At 33.7% G+C, this 12,395-nt stretch overlaps 1 protein-coding gene across 2 annotated transcripts in view; it reads right to left on the bottom strand.

Moving 5' to 3' along the window:
- EPHA7 (EPH receptor A7) overlaps positions 1-12,395 on the bottom strand; it is a 170,298-nt gene that overhangs the window by 14,545 nt on the left and 143,358 nt on the right. The window contains exons 8-13 of one of the 2 annotated variants that reach the window (XM_049654009.1): positions 8,678-8,786; positions 7,979-8,034; positions 3,958-4,083; positions 2,671-2,856; positions 2,021-2,082; positions 374-583 (exon numbers count right to left, since the gene is read on the bottom strand). In XM_049654009.1, coding sequence (XP_049509966.1) covers positions 374-583; positions 2,021-2,082; positions 2,671-2,856; positions 3,958-4,083; positions 7,979-8,034; positions 8,678-8,786 — 749 coding nt within the window. Of the gene's footprint in view, positions 1-373; positions 584-2,020; positions 2,083-2,670; positions 2,857-3,957; positions 4,084-4,569; positions 5,387-7,978; positions 8,035-8,677; positions 8,787-12,395 lie in introns of those variants that run through there. The other variant, XM_049654010.1, reaches the window with a different exon arrangement.

A 12,395-nucleotide genomic window follows, 5' to 3' on the forward strand; every position in this document is an offset into this window, starting at 1 on the left:
CACAAAAGTTGTAAGAATTAGCATAGTTAATATTCTGTTAAAATCTATTTATTTAAAATGGGACTATATTTCTCTGCTACAATTATGAGAGCTAGCAACTAGATGTTATTGTATAAAACCGAATGTTACGTATATGAACACCCTGCTATAAGAGAAGCATGTTGCCATTCTTATCTCACTTCTTCTCAGTCTGTATGTAGAGTGGAAACATAACGACAGTTCCTCCAAAAGGAAAAAAGAAAACCAGCAACAACAAAAAGCTGAGATCTATTTGCCTCTTTTCTACTGTGTAGCTTTGTATTATTAAGTCCTGCTTTCTTGGTAGGAAAATCTCGGGAATATGAAGAGGTGCAGTTAAGGGACTTTTCCTTACAGTCGTTGTATAGACAGCTTCTGGATCATCCTCTATAACCCGGGACAGGCCGAAATCTGACACTTTGCAAACAAGATTGCTGTTGACAAGAATATTGCGAGCTGCAAGGTCTCTGTGAACATATCCCATATCGGCCAAATATCTCATTCCAGCAGCAATTCCTCTCAGCATTCCTACTAACTGAATGACTGTAAATTGCCCGTCGTGTTTCTACAGGAAGACAAGAATAAACATCCTTTAACTCTACTTTCAAAGGGAAAAATTACCATTAAAAATGTCTGCACGCTGGTGATTTACTATAGTATAATAAGAATTATTATATTATCTATAGAATATAGACATTTGTAAAAAAAAAGAAAAACAAGTGTTGATTCAACGGACAGCCAAATAATACAAAATAGACTTTTGATAATTGTTTAGTTATTTACATTGATATGTTATTTTTATTGATTGAAAATAGCATCAGGTTACGCAGATCCAAAAGTATGCACTGATTTTTGAGGCGAAGGTAGAGAATGGGATATCCAAAAATACTGTCTTTGACAACTAAGTGTTTTTCCACTTGCTAAAATATTATATAAGTAATCTAGAAATGTATAAGGGGATGAACGTATGTATTAAGATTTATTTTCTCCAAATGATAAAAAAGAGAAAGGAGACATTTTTTGATTAAAGGTGAAGAGAAACTAAGAAGTGGGAAATGATGATGCTGGCTGACTTCGTTTGCTTTTTATATTTTTCCCTGTTTTGTTATCGGTAGGAACATTACTTGCAACAAAGATTCTCTAAAACAGATGTGCCAGCAAATGGGATCGAGAGCTCTTTGCAACCAGACTGGCAACCATATATTTCTAACCCATTTTTAACTCACAGATTTCTCCAACTCACAGATTTCTCCAACTGAATTATAAATACAGTGCATGAGGATATTGATTTGAGTTGATAACCTTTCCAGGTGATGCTTTATTCCCAAGAGTTGATAGTTATACATAAATAAGAATTTCTCTAAATCTTCTCATTGCTTATAAATTTGAGTTGAGTGTATCACTGCAGATAATGTATGATCACATTCCATGTCCTCTTATTCTTTAGATTGCTTTCTCCTTGTCATTTGGAAAACTGTTAACGTGTTTATATCCTTAGGTGAAAAGTCTCAGAGCAAAAAATATGTATGCTTATGTATTTAGAATTATCACAAAAACAATCACACATTATTAATTTTAAAAATGTTAGTAATTCTATCTTTTACACTCAGTGTTCACACAGCGATATAACAGAAATGGTTCCACAGGGCAGAATTGGGATCATCATGCCAATTACTGAATGGTTATCTCACTTTTTAGTCTTCTCTGTATTACTTTTGTATTTAATTTATAATTGTACTGAAAAGTAAAATGTTACTCTACACCATGTATTCAGAGTAAAGGGCTTCAGGTTCAAACTACACTTTATCACTTATGTGCTCAAAAAGTTCTAGTTCAATCCAGACCAGGATTCTGATCTTTAATTTAATCTGCTTTTTTAAAGGCAATTTTCTGATCTGTTAGAGTTTACAATGTTTATGGTTTATGCTGTGCACAATAGTCAACATGATAGTTGTAACATGGATAATGCATTTAATGGTAGGATAATTTTTTTGTTACTTACCCTGAGAAATGCATCTAGGGCTCCATTTTCCATGAATTCTATTACTATCATGACTGGTTTCCCTAAAATTAAAAAAATATACATATATATATGTATCAAAAAAAAGTGTATCTTAAGGAGCCATAACCTAAACTTCAGGCTTATTCCCATTCTCACCCTCAATAAAATACATGGTGCTCTTCTGAAAGGCTGAATGGGTGAGCTGTGAGTGTTTCTAATGTCCCAGTGCTGCTGCTAAGCTCAGAGTTATTAAATATCTGTTTGGAAGATGGTTATGATTCACTAAATTAAAGAACAAAGTCAGTGTGTTCTTCTGACCCCTACTTTGTGAACAAAACTCAGAGAAAATGACACTTTATATAAATTGTACAAACTTAGAGTGCATCACGTTTATGGCCATTGAAGCTAAATGAAAATATCAGTCAATCCGTCTGTTTATCAGATTTATTCTTTAACTCTAATCCTGCCTTCAATTATCCTGATTTCTTCAGAGGTAGTAACATAAACGAAAAATTTAGTCCATTATATACCAAGAAAAAAACCCTTCATTTAGAATATGCAACATGTTCATAATTTGAGTTTTTAATTAGGTACAAAATAACACTAATTTCTGACAGTCCACTTGATAAATGAAAGGTATCAATATCTACCTCGTGTAACCACCCCTTCCAAATGGACGACATTTGGGTGGTCAAACTGCCCCATGATGCTTGCTTCACATAAAAAGTCTCTCCTCTGTTTTTCTGTGTAACCAACTTTGAGGGTTTTTATGGCTACCGCAACATCTCTTTTCCCTGGAAGTTTCAGACGACCACTGCAGACTTCTCCAAATTCTCCTGAAGTAATAGAACAGGCAGGTGTATGTTAATCTCAAAAATAGTTCTTCGTTCATAGTAAATGCGTAATACTAAAAACACTTTTAAGCTTTGCTAAACTATCTGTTACACAAACTACAATTTTTTAACTGGATTAACAAAAACGTTTTTAGGAACAACCTTTAGATTTGAATACAGGATACAATGTACACTGGCGGCTAAAGCATGAGGATGCATTTGCAAATTCTAAACATTGCTATTGCTTTTACGGTTTGAGAAGCAAGTATTTTTTAGATTTCAAAGTCTGAAATTTGTATGCACTAGGACTGCTAAATCTAAGAGAGTTGAATCCGAAGTGTATAATTACTATGAAAATATATTGTATACAGGGGTCCCTGGGTGGCTCAGTTGGTTAAGCATCCGACTCTTGATCTCGGCCCAGGTCATGATTTCACAGTTCATGAGTTCAAGCCCAGTATAGGGCTCTGAGCTGACAGTATGGAGCCTGTTTGGGATTCTCTCTCTCTCCCTCCCTCTCTGCCCCTCCCCCACTCATGCTCTGTCTCTCTCAAAAATAAATAAATTCACATGTAAAAAATATATATTGTATATGTAGAAAACAATATTCTTTTTATATAAGTCACACATCTTAATTTTCTGCATGGAATTAAATGGCTGACTAATACCTACAAATGCATGAAAAAAAAAAAGGTTAAAAAAAAAAAGCATCAAAAAAGATGAAAGCCTGGCAGGAAGATGGCAAATCAAGTAAGAGGAAATGTAGATTTCAACAAAATTCAGGAACATTCTCATTTAAAAAAAAAAATACTAAGTCATTTCTTAAACAGCAGGCCAGAACTATCGTGAAGTAGCTTATTGTAGAGCAATATCTTAAAAATCCAACAGAAGACAAAAGATATACAGATTTTCTGTGCCACATGCTTCTTTTTCATTTTTTTTTCTTGAGATCTCATAAACAAGTACAGCCTCATTGCTTCCAACAGTTCAGGTGAATGCAAAAGTTCTATACTTGAGGTATAATTATTTGCCTGTCATTATGATGTATGACTTTCGATCCTGGCTAAATGGAACAGCTGAACAAGGAAGCTACAACAGCCTTACCTGCACCAATCACACGCTCAATTTTAATACAGGAGGCATCTAGCTCCTTGGCGAATTGATGGACAGCTCTATTTGGGTCCTCATAGGTTTCAGGGTCAATGTAGGTTTTGGTGCCTGGAAATTTAACTGTAATGATGTAAGAAAGCATGACTGTGATGAAGCAAAGCACTTATTGTGCAGTCAGCCCAGGAATTTCATTATGCAGAGTGCTCCTTGGAACAGTGAACTTGCTTCCACATCACCTGATTCACAGCAGTTTTAACAGACTACTTCGGTCTGTTGGCGTATAGGTATTATCTGCAAGCTTCTATAGGTAACATAGGATCCAGCTCATAGGTTACTAACTGAATTGCTTTTCCAGTAAATCAACAAAAGACATCACCAAAATTCTCTGACATGACTCTTATCAGACTGGAGGTTTAATTAAATTCACTGCTATCATGGCATAGTTCAAGCCATATTGAGGTTTGTAATGGACTTGGAAACACATTTGTAAATCTATCAGTCAGTCAATCAATCAAATTAATACACTGGGAAAAGAAGACATTTCATTTACAGGTAGCCTACTACACTGACAGCAATATTAAAAAACATTTAGACATCTTACTTATTCTTTTGATTTATTTTTGTAAAGACCAACCACCGTTGACATATACATAAAATTAGTACAAGATGTGAGGGACCACTATCACAGAATCAGAGAGAAATCTACTAAAGACACAGTTTCATCTTCACCTTGAAGGGCAATAGAGGCCAGATGTACAAAATGCAGAGTAAAGTTAGAAAATTTACAATATTCCTGGGATCTGCTAACCGTGGATGACAGCAATTTGAAAGAGGAATGGTTTCTATGAACTTTCAAATATAAGGCTCTGGAAGGAGGTAGCCAATATGCCTCAGAAAAGGTAGTCAAAATTCAAACAACATAGAATCATCTTAAAAGTTAAAATCTTCTTAAAATGCACCCAGAAGCATGCAGGTAACAGATAATGCTATGTCAACTTTAAATCAAATTCAGTTACAATAATGTATTCCAAATCTAATCATTTGGTTAAAGACAAAGATAAGATAGATAGGCATATATTTGGTTATATTAATGCAATAAAAAGAATTACACTATATCCTCAAAAAAACTTTATTGTTTTAACAAAGCCACTGAACAATCTTTTCATTAAATCTTACTATTTTGAGAACAATATATTTATGTATTACACTGCAGCCTAACTGTGCTTATGTCATCACATTATATTAAAACTATATTTAAAAAATAAACACATAACAAACAAAAAGAAGCAGAATGTATAAAGGAAAATGGGATTTAAAAATCTTGATTTATTCTGCTGTAGTTGATTGTTTATCCAAAATTGATTGTCTTAAACAATTATTGTTGCAGTTTATAAAACTGACAGATGCTCATTTGTTACTAAAGCTGAACATGAAAAAAAAAACACAAGAAGAAAAGAGAGAGGGGATAGAAAGAGAAAAGAGAGAAGAAGGAGTACAGGGAAGAGGGGGGGAAGAGAAAAAGAGAGAAGGGAAGAAAACAATAGGTTAACCTCCTAGATTGGCAGGCAGATGGAGAATGAGCCATCTTCTCCCTTTCCATTCTCTTTCTTTCTTTTTTCTTTCTTTCTTTGTTTTGTTTTGTTTTGTTTTGTTTTTGTTTGTGATAAGGGAGCTAGATTGGAGGTAACCTTCTGCATCTCAAATGGGTCTCTGATGGTTCTTTATTCAAGCTGTCATAAAACATTTTGACAGGCCAGAGCAATTTTGGCATAAAAACATGAAATACTGCCCAGCTTGGATTCAAAGACATTGTTAGAAGAAACGGTAGGAGGAAACAAAATGTAAATTGGAATTGCTTCACTAAACTTCTCCATTGTGTTTATATCTTTAAATGTAGCACTCGGGGCCATGGAGAGTTGAGGGCACCTGATACAAATGACTGGACATTCTATTAAATTCAGTGCTCTAAAAGCTAGTTAAATGGTTGCTTTCATGTTTCTGTAAAAATTCAATCTGGTGTCTTAGCACCTAAGAAAATTGTCTGTATACTAAAGAAATAAAAGGACACCAACTTGTAAACAGCTGGTGACCATAGAGTTGTACTTTACGTATTTTAGATACAGCTATAAAATCAAATAAAGTGCCTGGTTCTCATCAGATGACAAGAAAAGATACCTTTGTAAAGAAGGTGATTCAAAAATATCAAGGATTTACTAGGGTAGGATATTGCTAAATGCACTTTTTCATTATTCATCTAAAAACGGATGTTTTAAAATAAGGAAAACGTTGACATATTTCTGAATATTCTGGTTTCTTGTTTCTCTCAATTTAAGAGAATGAGCTTTTTTGTGTTTTAATATCTCATTTACATTTCTCATGAGTGTTAAATAACTTAAAACCACCATTGATATTTTGCTCTAGAGGTGAAAACGGTTTATATATATATATCAGGCTTATCTTGTCTGTGTCAGCAAGTAAACATGCAGCTCTATTTTTTCTAATTACAAACTCGATCTCAAATGTAAAAAAAGCAAATGGCATCAAAATATTAAAACTGAGTGATGACAATTTAGCATACGGCTATACATGTTTCAGGTAAGTCACATTTCAGTTTACCTTCTGCATCACCTGAAAGTTAAAGGCAAAGAAACTAAAACGTATTTGATAATTTGGGGATGTCTCAGACGTATTCAGTAAAGGAAAGAAAAGTGACAAACTGTTGAAGGTAAAATTAAATGATTCTGTCATCAAATTGTTCACAAATGGGTAGAATAGGGGATTTTAGGAACTATATGTTACTCTTCTACATACATTTAAAACTAGATGTAAAAGTTTAGGCATTCAAGTTTCAACTCGCTCCTTTCTGTTGGGGAAGTGTTAAAAATATTCTCTCATGTTGTAAAAGAGAAAAAAATGTACCCTCCGTTTTTTTCTGTGTATCTCTATAAACTGCCTGTGGCACTCTCATCACTGAGAATCACAGTAACGATAATAATAGTGCTCACAATTTGTGTCTTTAAACCATGCATTTTCTTGATTGATGTTTATACATTTTTTGTGATGTTAGGATGGGTACATGACAATATCTTCTTAGATACTAGCACAATAATTTGATAAATAACATAATAATAGATGTAACTCATGGGCAAATTAGAAAATTTTTTTCTCCAAGAGCAATCTTAGTAAAGATTATGCTACCAAGAAAAATAATAAGTGAAATTGTTTTTTAATATTTCCAAGGATTAAAAATAAAAATGATGCATTTGGATATGAACATCATTAATCATTAGAACTAAAACCATATGATTGTGAGGTTTTTTCTTTGGCTACAGGAAGGAATAACATTTATTTGCATAGCTCTCATTTTTTCACTTGCCATCCACATTGCAATAGGAATAAAATTAATGCAGATGGGCATCTATTTTCTTTAGTTTCCCAAGGTCTCTTCTGAATATGATTTCCAAAATGAATGTTTAAGAATCAGGGAACCAAAATCCACAGAAAAAATTGGAGGATCCAATCCTATTATTCAATTTATATCTGGGGAAACATCTATCAGACAATGTATAGATAGTGGCTGAAGAGAAGAAGGCTCCTTAGCTTAGGCTGTCATGGTAGCATCACTCATTGGGTGGGACAAAGGGTCTATCCTTCTAAATGAATTCCTTCACTAGAATATGGGCCATGCAACATTTAATGGATTGTTGTTAGAATGGTATGAAACGCTTGGGCAAAGTTTGCAAAAGGAAAAACTGTGACATAAAAGCAGCTAAATATCCTGCAGTTATACTAAAATTTCTTACGAGAGATTAAATTTCTGAATATGTTTTGTTTTTAAAATTCACATCATATGATTTTCATTCTAAATATCTCGTTCAAATGCTTTAAAGCAACATTTTGAGTTCATTAGGTACTTTCAAGCATGATACATTAGGAATTTATTCATGCCAATACTAACAACCAGGTCTCTGTATTAACTGGGGTACAAATAATAAAAAAAAAGCCAAACACTTACAATGAAAGTAAAGTTCTTCATCCCCTTCTTGGTCAGCTTTGCTATAACCACAGTGCCTAGGAAAAAACATCAAATTTGTGATGATCTCAAACAATGATCTTACTTTATATATTTAAAATTCAGTACAATATACCTTAATTCTTTAACTACTTGCTAGTTAGAGCAATAAACAACATGCAGAAACTTCTTGCCCATAGTTATGAACTCATTAATAATAATATAGTAACTAATATGATTAAAAACATACAGAATATAAAGTCTTGGTGTGAGACAATGTAGAAGGAACATACTTCACAAATTTAGATTTATCAATGAGTGAATAATTGTACTTTCTTCTGAAAAACAACGACAACAGCAGATTTTAAATGGTTTCCACAAACCATTAACTAAAAGAGTGAATTTCTCCCTAGGTATCTACTGTATTTATAATGAAAACCTAGCTGAATGTAACCAATAAAAATACACCCAATAGCACTTACAGTACTCATTGCTCTTAAACTAAAGGCAATGAATGATTAAGCTCACACTGTATTTGACCTTGGGAGAATGGAAATTTATTAACCTTTAGTATCTCATCCCAAAGAATGTTTGCATTTAGTATCTAACATTCTAATACACTAAATAGTAAGTAATAGGCTGACATAATTCTAAAAAATCAATACATTCTGTGTTACAGATTAGAACAAATCTGTGTTCTACCTTCTCCCAATGATGAAGCCAAAGACCATGAACACCAGAATGATGGTCCCTGCCACCGCAACCACAGCAATGATAATAACAGGATTCTGTTCACTGGAGACCGCTGTTGCTGTAAACGGAGAAAAAGAGGCTCAGAAACACTCAATACCATGTAAGAACTTGAGAGGGTAAACAAAATCTTATGAATAAGAGGTATCTATGCTATTTAATTTACCTCTAATCTTAAATAAATGCATTACATTGTAATGATATAGATTTAAATAAATGTTTATTTTTTGCATTTTAAGGGCATGGTAAGGACAAACTTTCATCTGTTTTATATTCCTCAGTTATAAAAGACACCCACAAAATGCCTTATTCAATGGCTATCCCCTGCTTAGTTGTTGAAAACTTAGTTATAACTCAACAGAGAGAGATCTTTGATGTACAGTTGTATTAAATCTCCATTTTTTCCCCAGCAAAGTATTTGATCTCTGTGTGTCTTTTTCTGATATGTAAAAAGGAAACAGAACATATACTCTGCATTTTCCAAAGCAGAAAAGCGCTTTGTCTCTCATATCATCAATATAAAATAAAAATCATCATGGAATCATAGTAAATCATCACGGATTTATAATCTATCATAATTTAGGAAAAAGATGAGCAGAATCATTTGTTCTAATTTGACAAAGTATGCAATATACACATTTGAGAATTTAAGATTACAGAGGAGGTAGGCTATTTATGAAAGAGCAAACACTGCACGGGTACTTTAAAAAACGGTTTAGTATTATCTAATTGCAAAAACCTCCTGTGCAATGCTGTGATTCTTGTATGCCTCTTAAGGCAAGCCCAGCCGGACCTTTCTGAGAGTCTCTGGGAACAGTGTGTGTTTCCATGTCCTTCAAAACAGCCTGATTCCGATTCTTCAAGTCACAAGGCCTTCTCACTTCCATTTTTCCAAATTAGTAAAGTTTTACTTATACGAGAATTCGTAATTGTCATATTTTCCCCAGAGTATTATATTTCTAATACTATTACAGACTTGATAAAACAAACAAATGAATACAAAAACAACAAAATGTATATTCCAATGAATGATCCAGTTGCAAAATGCCATTTAACATATAATGTCAGGATAATATAGTTTGCTTATTGCTGAAACAGTCAACAGCTGCAATCTTTAATATGAGGTAGGATGGAAAATACTCCTCTTTCTTGGTGGTGGCAAGGGACTGAGTCTCCAGAGTGGTAAATCATACGTAGGCAGAGTAGGTTTTGCCACAATAGGCTGCGTAAAGTTTTTTCTGATTGGCTTTTCTCTGTTTTATCTATACTTTCCTTTTGACAACTCATTTCTTAATTTTGTATACCTATGCTAACTATACATAGATCTTAGATTGAAAAACAGCGAGGTAGCTCTGGTGTAATGGTTTCCGAACAAAGGTGTATACAGACTTCCTAACTCAGCACCTGCTGATTTACTCCCTGAGGGAATTAAACAAAGTGGGGGCGGGAGGAAGAAGAAAAAGAAAACAACTTTTAGACTTTGATTTCTGAATTGCAGCCTATTATTATTCAACAAAGAAAAGATTTGAAGTTTTTTTTTTTTTTCATTTGGGTCTAAAAAAAACAATTTTATCTTTCTCTCTTCTCTCTCTCTCTCTCTCTCTCTCTCTATATATATATATATATATATATAGTAGTTCTGTTCATGAGGGAGGAAAAAATTATACACGTATGTGTAGAAATTGTTTCCATCCAATCCATGTGCCCCTGAGTCTAATTCTTTGCTTGTCTTAGGCTCAGCTCTGCCTTAGCTTCAGAAAGAAAACTCCAATGAGAAAACTGAATGATGATTAGAATTTGTGAATATTTATACGTTTTTCTAGATAGTCAGGGTGACACTTTAATCTTTCCACAGTCAACATTTATGGTTAATATTTTCATCTATTTCATGGGTAATAAAATTTTAAAGTAATTTGTAAGTGTCACAATCACCACACCATGGTTTCAAAATTGTAAAAACATCAGTATTGACTCTGAATAGACAGGGATTTTAGGATATATATGCAATAGAATAATCTCTTTAATTTCTCTATCCAAACACTGCTCCAGTGACCTCTTTGACGGCATCTCTTTTGCCCTCCTTCCAAGCATAGTGAATCACTGTTTCCTAGCACTCTGATAGGATTGGGCCATGCATTCCACCAGTGCTGAACTGTATGGCAGAATTTGTATATAAGTTTCTCTCTTTCACTAAACTTTAAACAGAGCATTACTGTGTCATATGTCTCTGTGCATCCCTAATTCATACCTCAGCACCTTGTGCCAAATCAGCAGTTCTCAAAGGATGGTCTGTACACCTAAGAGTGCCTCAAGAGTTTGATCTGCAGGGTCAAAACTATTTTATATGATACGATGTTATTTGCCTTTTTCACTCTCACGTGCTCACCGGTGCACAGCTGAGTTTTCCAGAAGTTACATGACATGTGACAAAAACATTACTCTGATGGCTAATGAAATGTGTGTTTGTGTGTTTTATTAAAAATTTCTGTTTTAATTTCTAATGGTGAATATCGATAGATATAATCCAAATAATCAAAATGTCTTTGGAGATCCTCAATATATCTGTGTGTGTGTGTGTGTGTGTGTGTGTGTGTGTGTATTTTTTTTTTTTTTTAAGTAGGCTTCATGCCCAGAGTGGAGGGAGCCCAACGCACGGCTTGAACTCACGAACCTGAGATCAAGACCTGAGCCAAGATCGAGTTGGATGCTTACCCATCTGAGCCATCCATGCACCCTTCAATATGTTTTTTTATAGAACAAAAGCTGGAGAATGGCTGTGCTAAATAAATAAAAACTGACTTGAGACTTTCTGTGTGTACTCTGTGTACATTAACTTGGGTAATATTCATAAAACCCTATGAGTTAGGTGCTACTATCCCAGAATTAGGGTCTGGGAAGGTGCTCATGCAAAGTCTCACAACTGGCCATGGAAGAACTAAGATGAGAAACCAGGAATGTGTCTACGAGCACTGACGGATAGTGATAATCTGTTCTATGCTGGTGACCACAAGGTATTCATTCCTTGCTTATTTGCTGAGTGCCTTCTATGTGTCAAGCACTAATAATAGACACTGGCAAGACAATAGTAAGGAAAAGAGATATGGATAACTCTTTCATCAACTTTGCATTCTAGTGGGAGAAAATATTCTGATGATAAAAATTGCAAATTCTTTCAAACACAAAAATCCAGTTTTAACATTCATTTTATATGATCATTCAGGTTCTACTACTTCATCTTATTTACTTCATTTTTTAAATAATGAAAATAATATCTATGAATCTCAGCACTCAATATAAAATAGTTTGTCCCAAGATTTTCCTATTATGAAGTCAGCACAATGCACGTATTCATTTTGAGCTTTCAAAACGAGAGGTTTAACTGATAAAGAATGATTAGGTGGATGTGAGATAACAAATTAATATTTCTAATTTAAGATTAAACTATTCATAAATAGTGTTTTATTATATTAGAAATTACAAAGTAATATCATGAAATCAGTCTAAGTTGAAAACTACTAGAACATTTAGTACAAGACCACTTATATGTTTAAATGTTGAAATCTTAAAATGCTTTGAGGTTTTGTGGCCATTGAATTTAGATATTCTCATTTTTAATCTTAGATACTCCATTTTAAAAAGGTAATAAAGAATAATGGCATTAAGCTTGTCA

Source organism: Panthera uncia, assembly GCF_023721935.1.
Source record: "Panthera uncia isolate 11264 chromosome B2 unlocalized genomic scaffold, Puncia_PCG_1.0 HiC_scaffold_24, whole genome shotgun sequence".
Taxonomy (NCBI): Eukaryota; Metazoa; Chordata; class Mammalia; order Carnivora; family Felidae; genus Panthera; species Panthera uncia.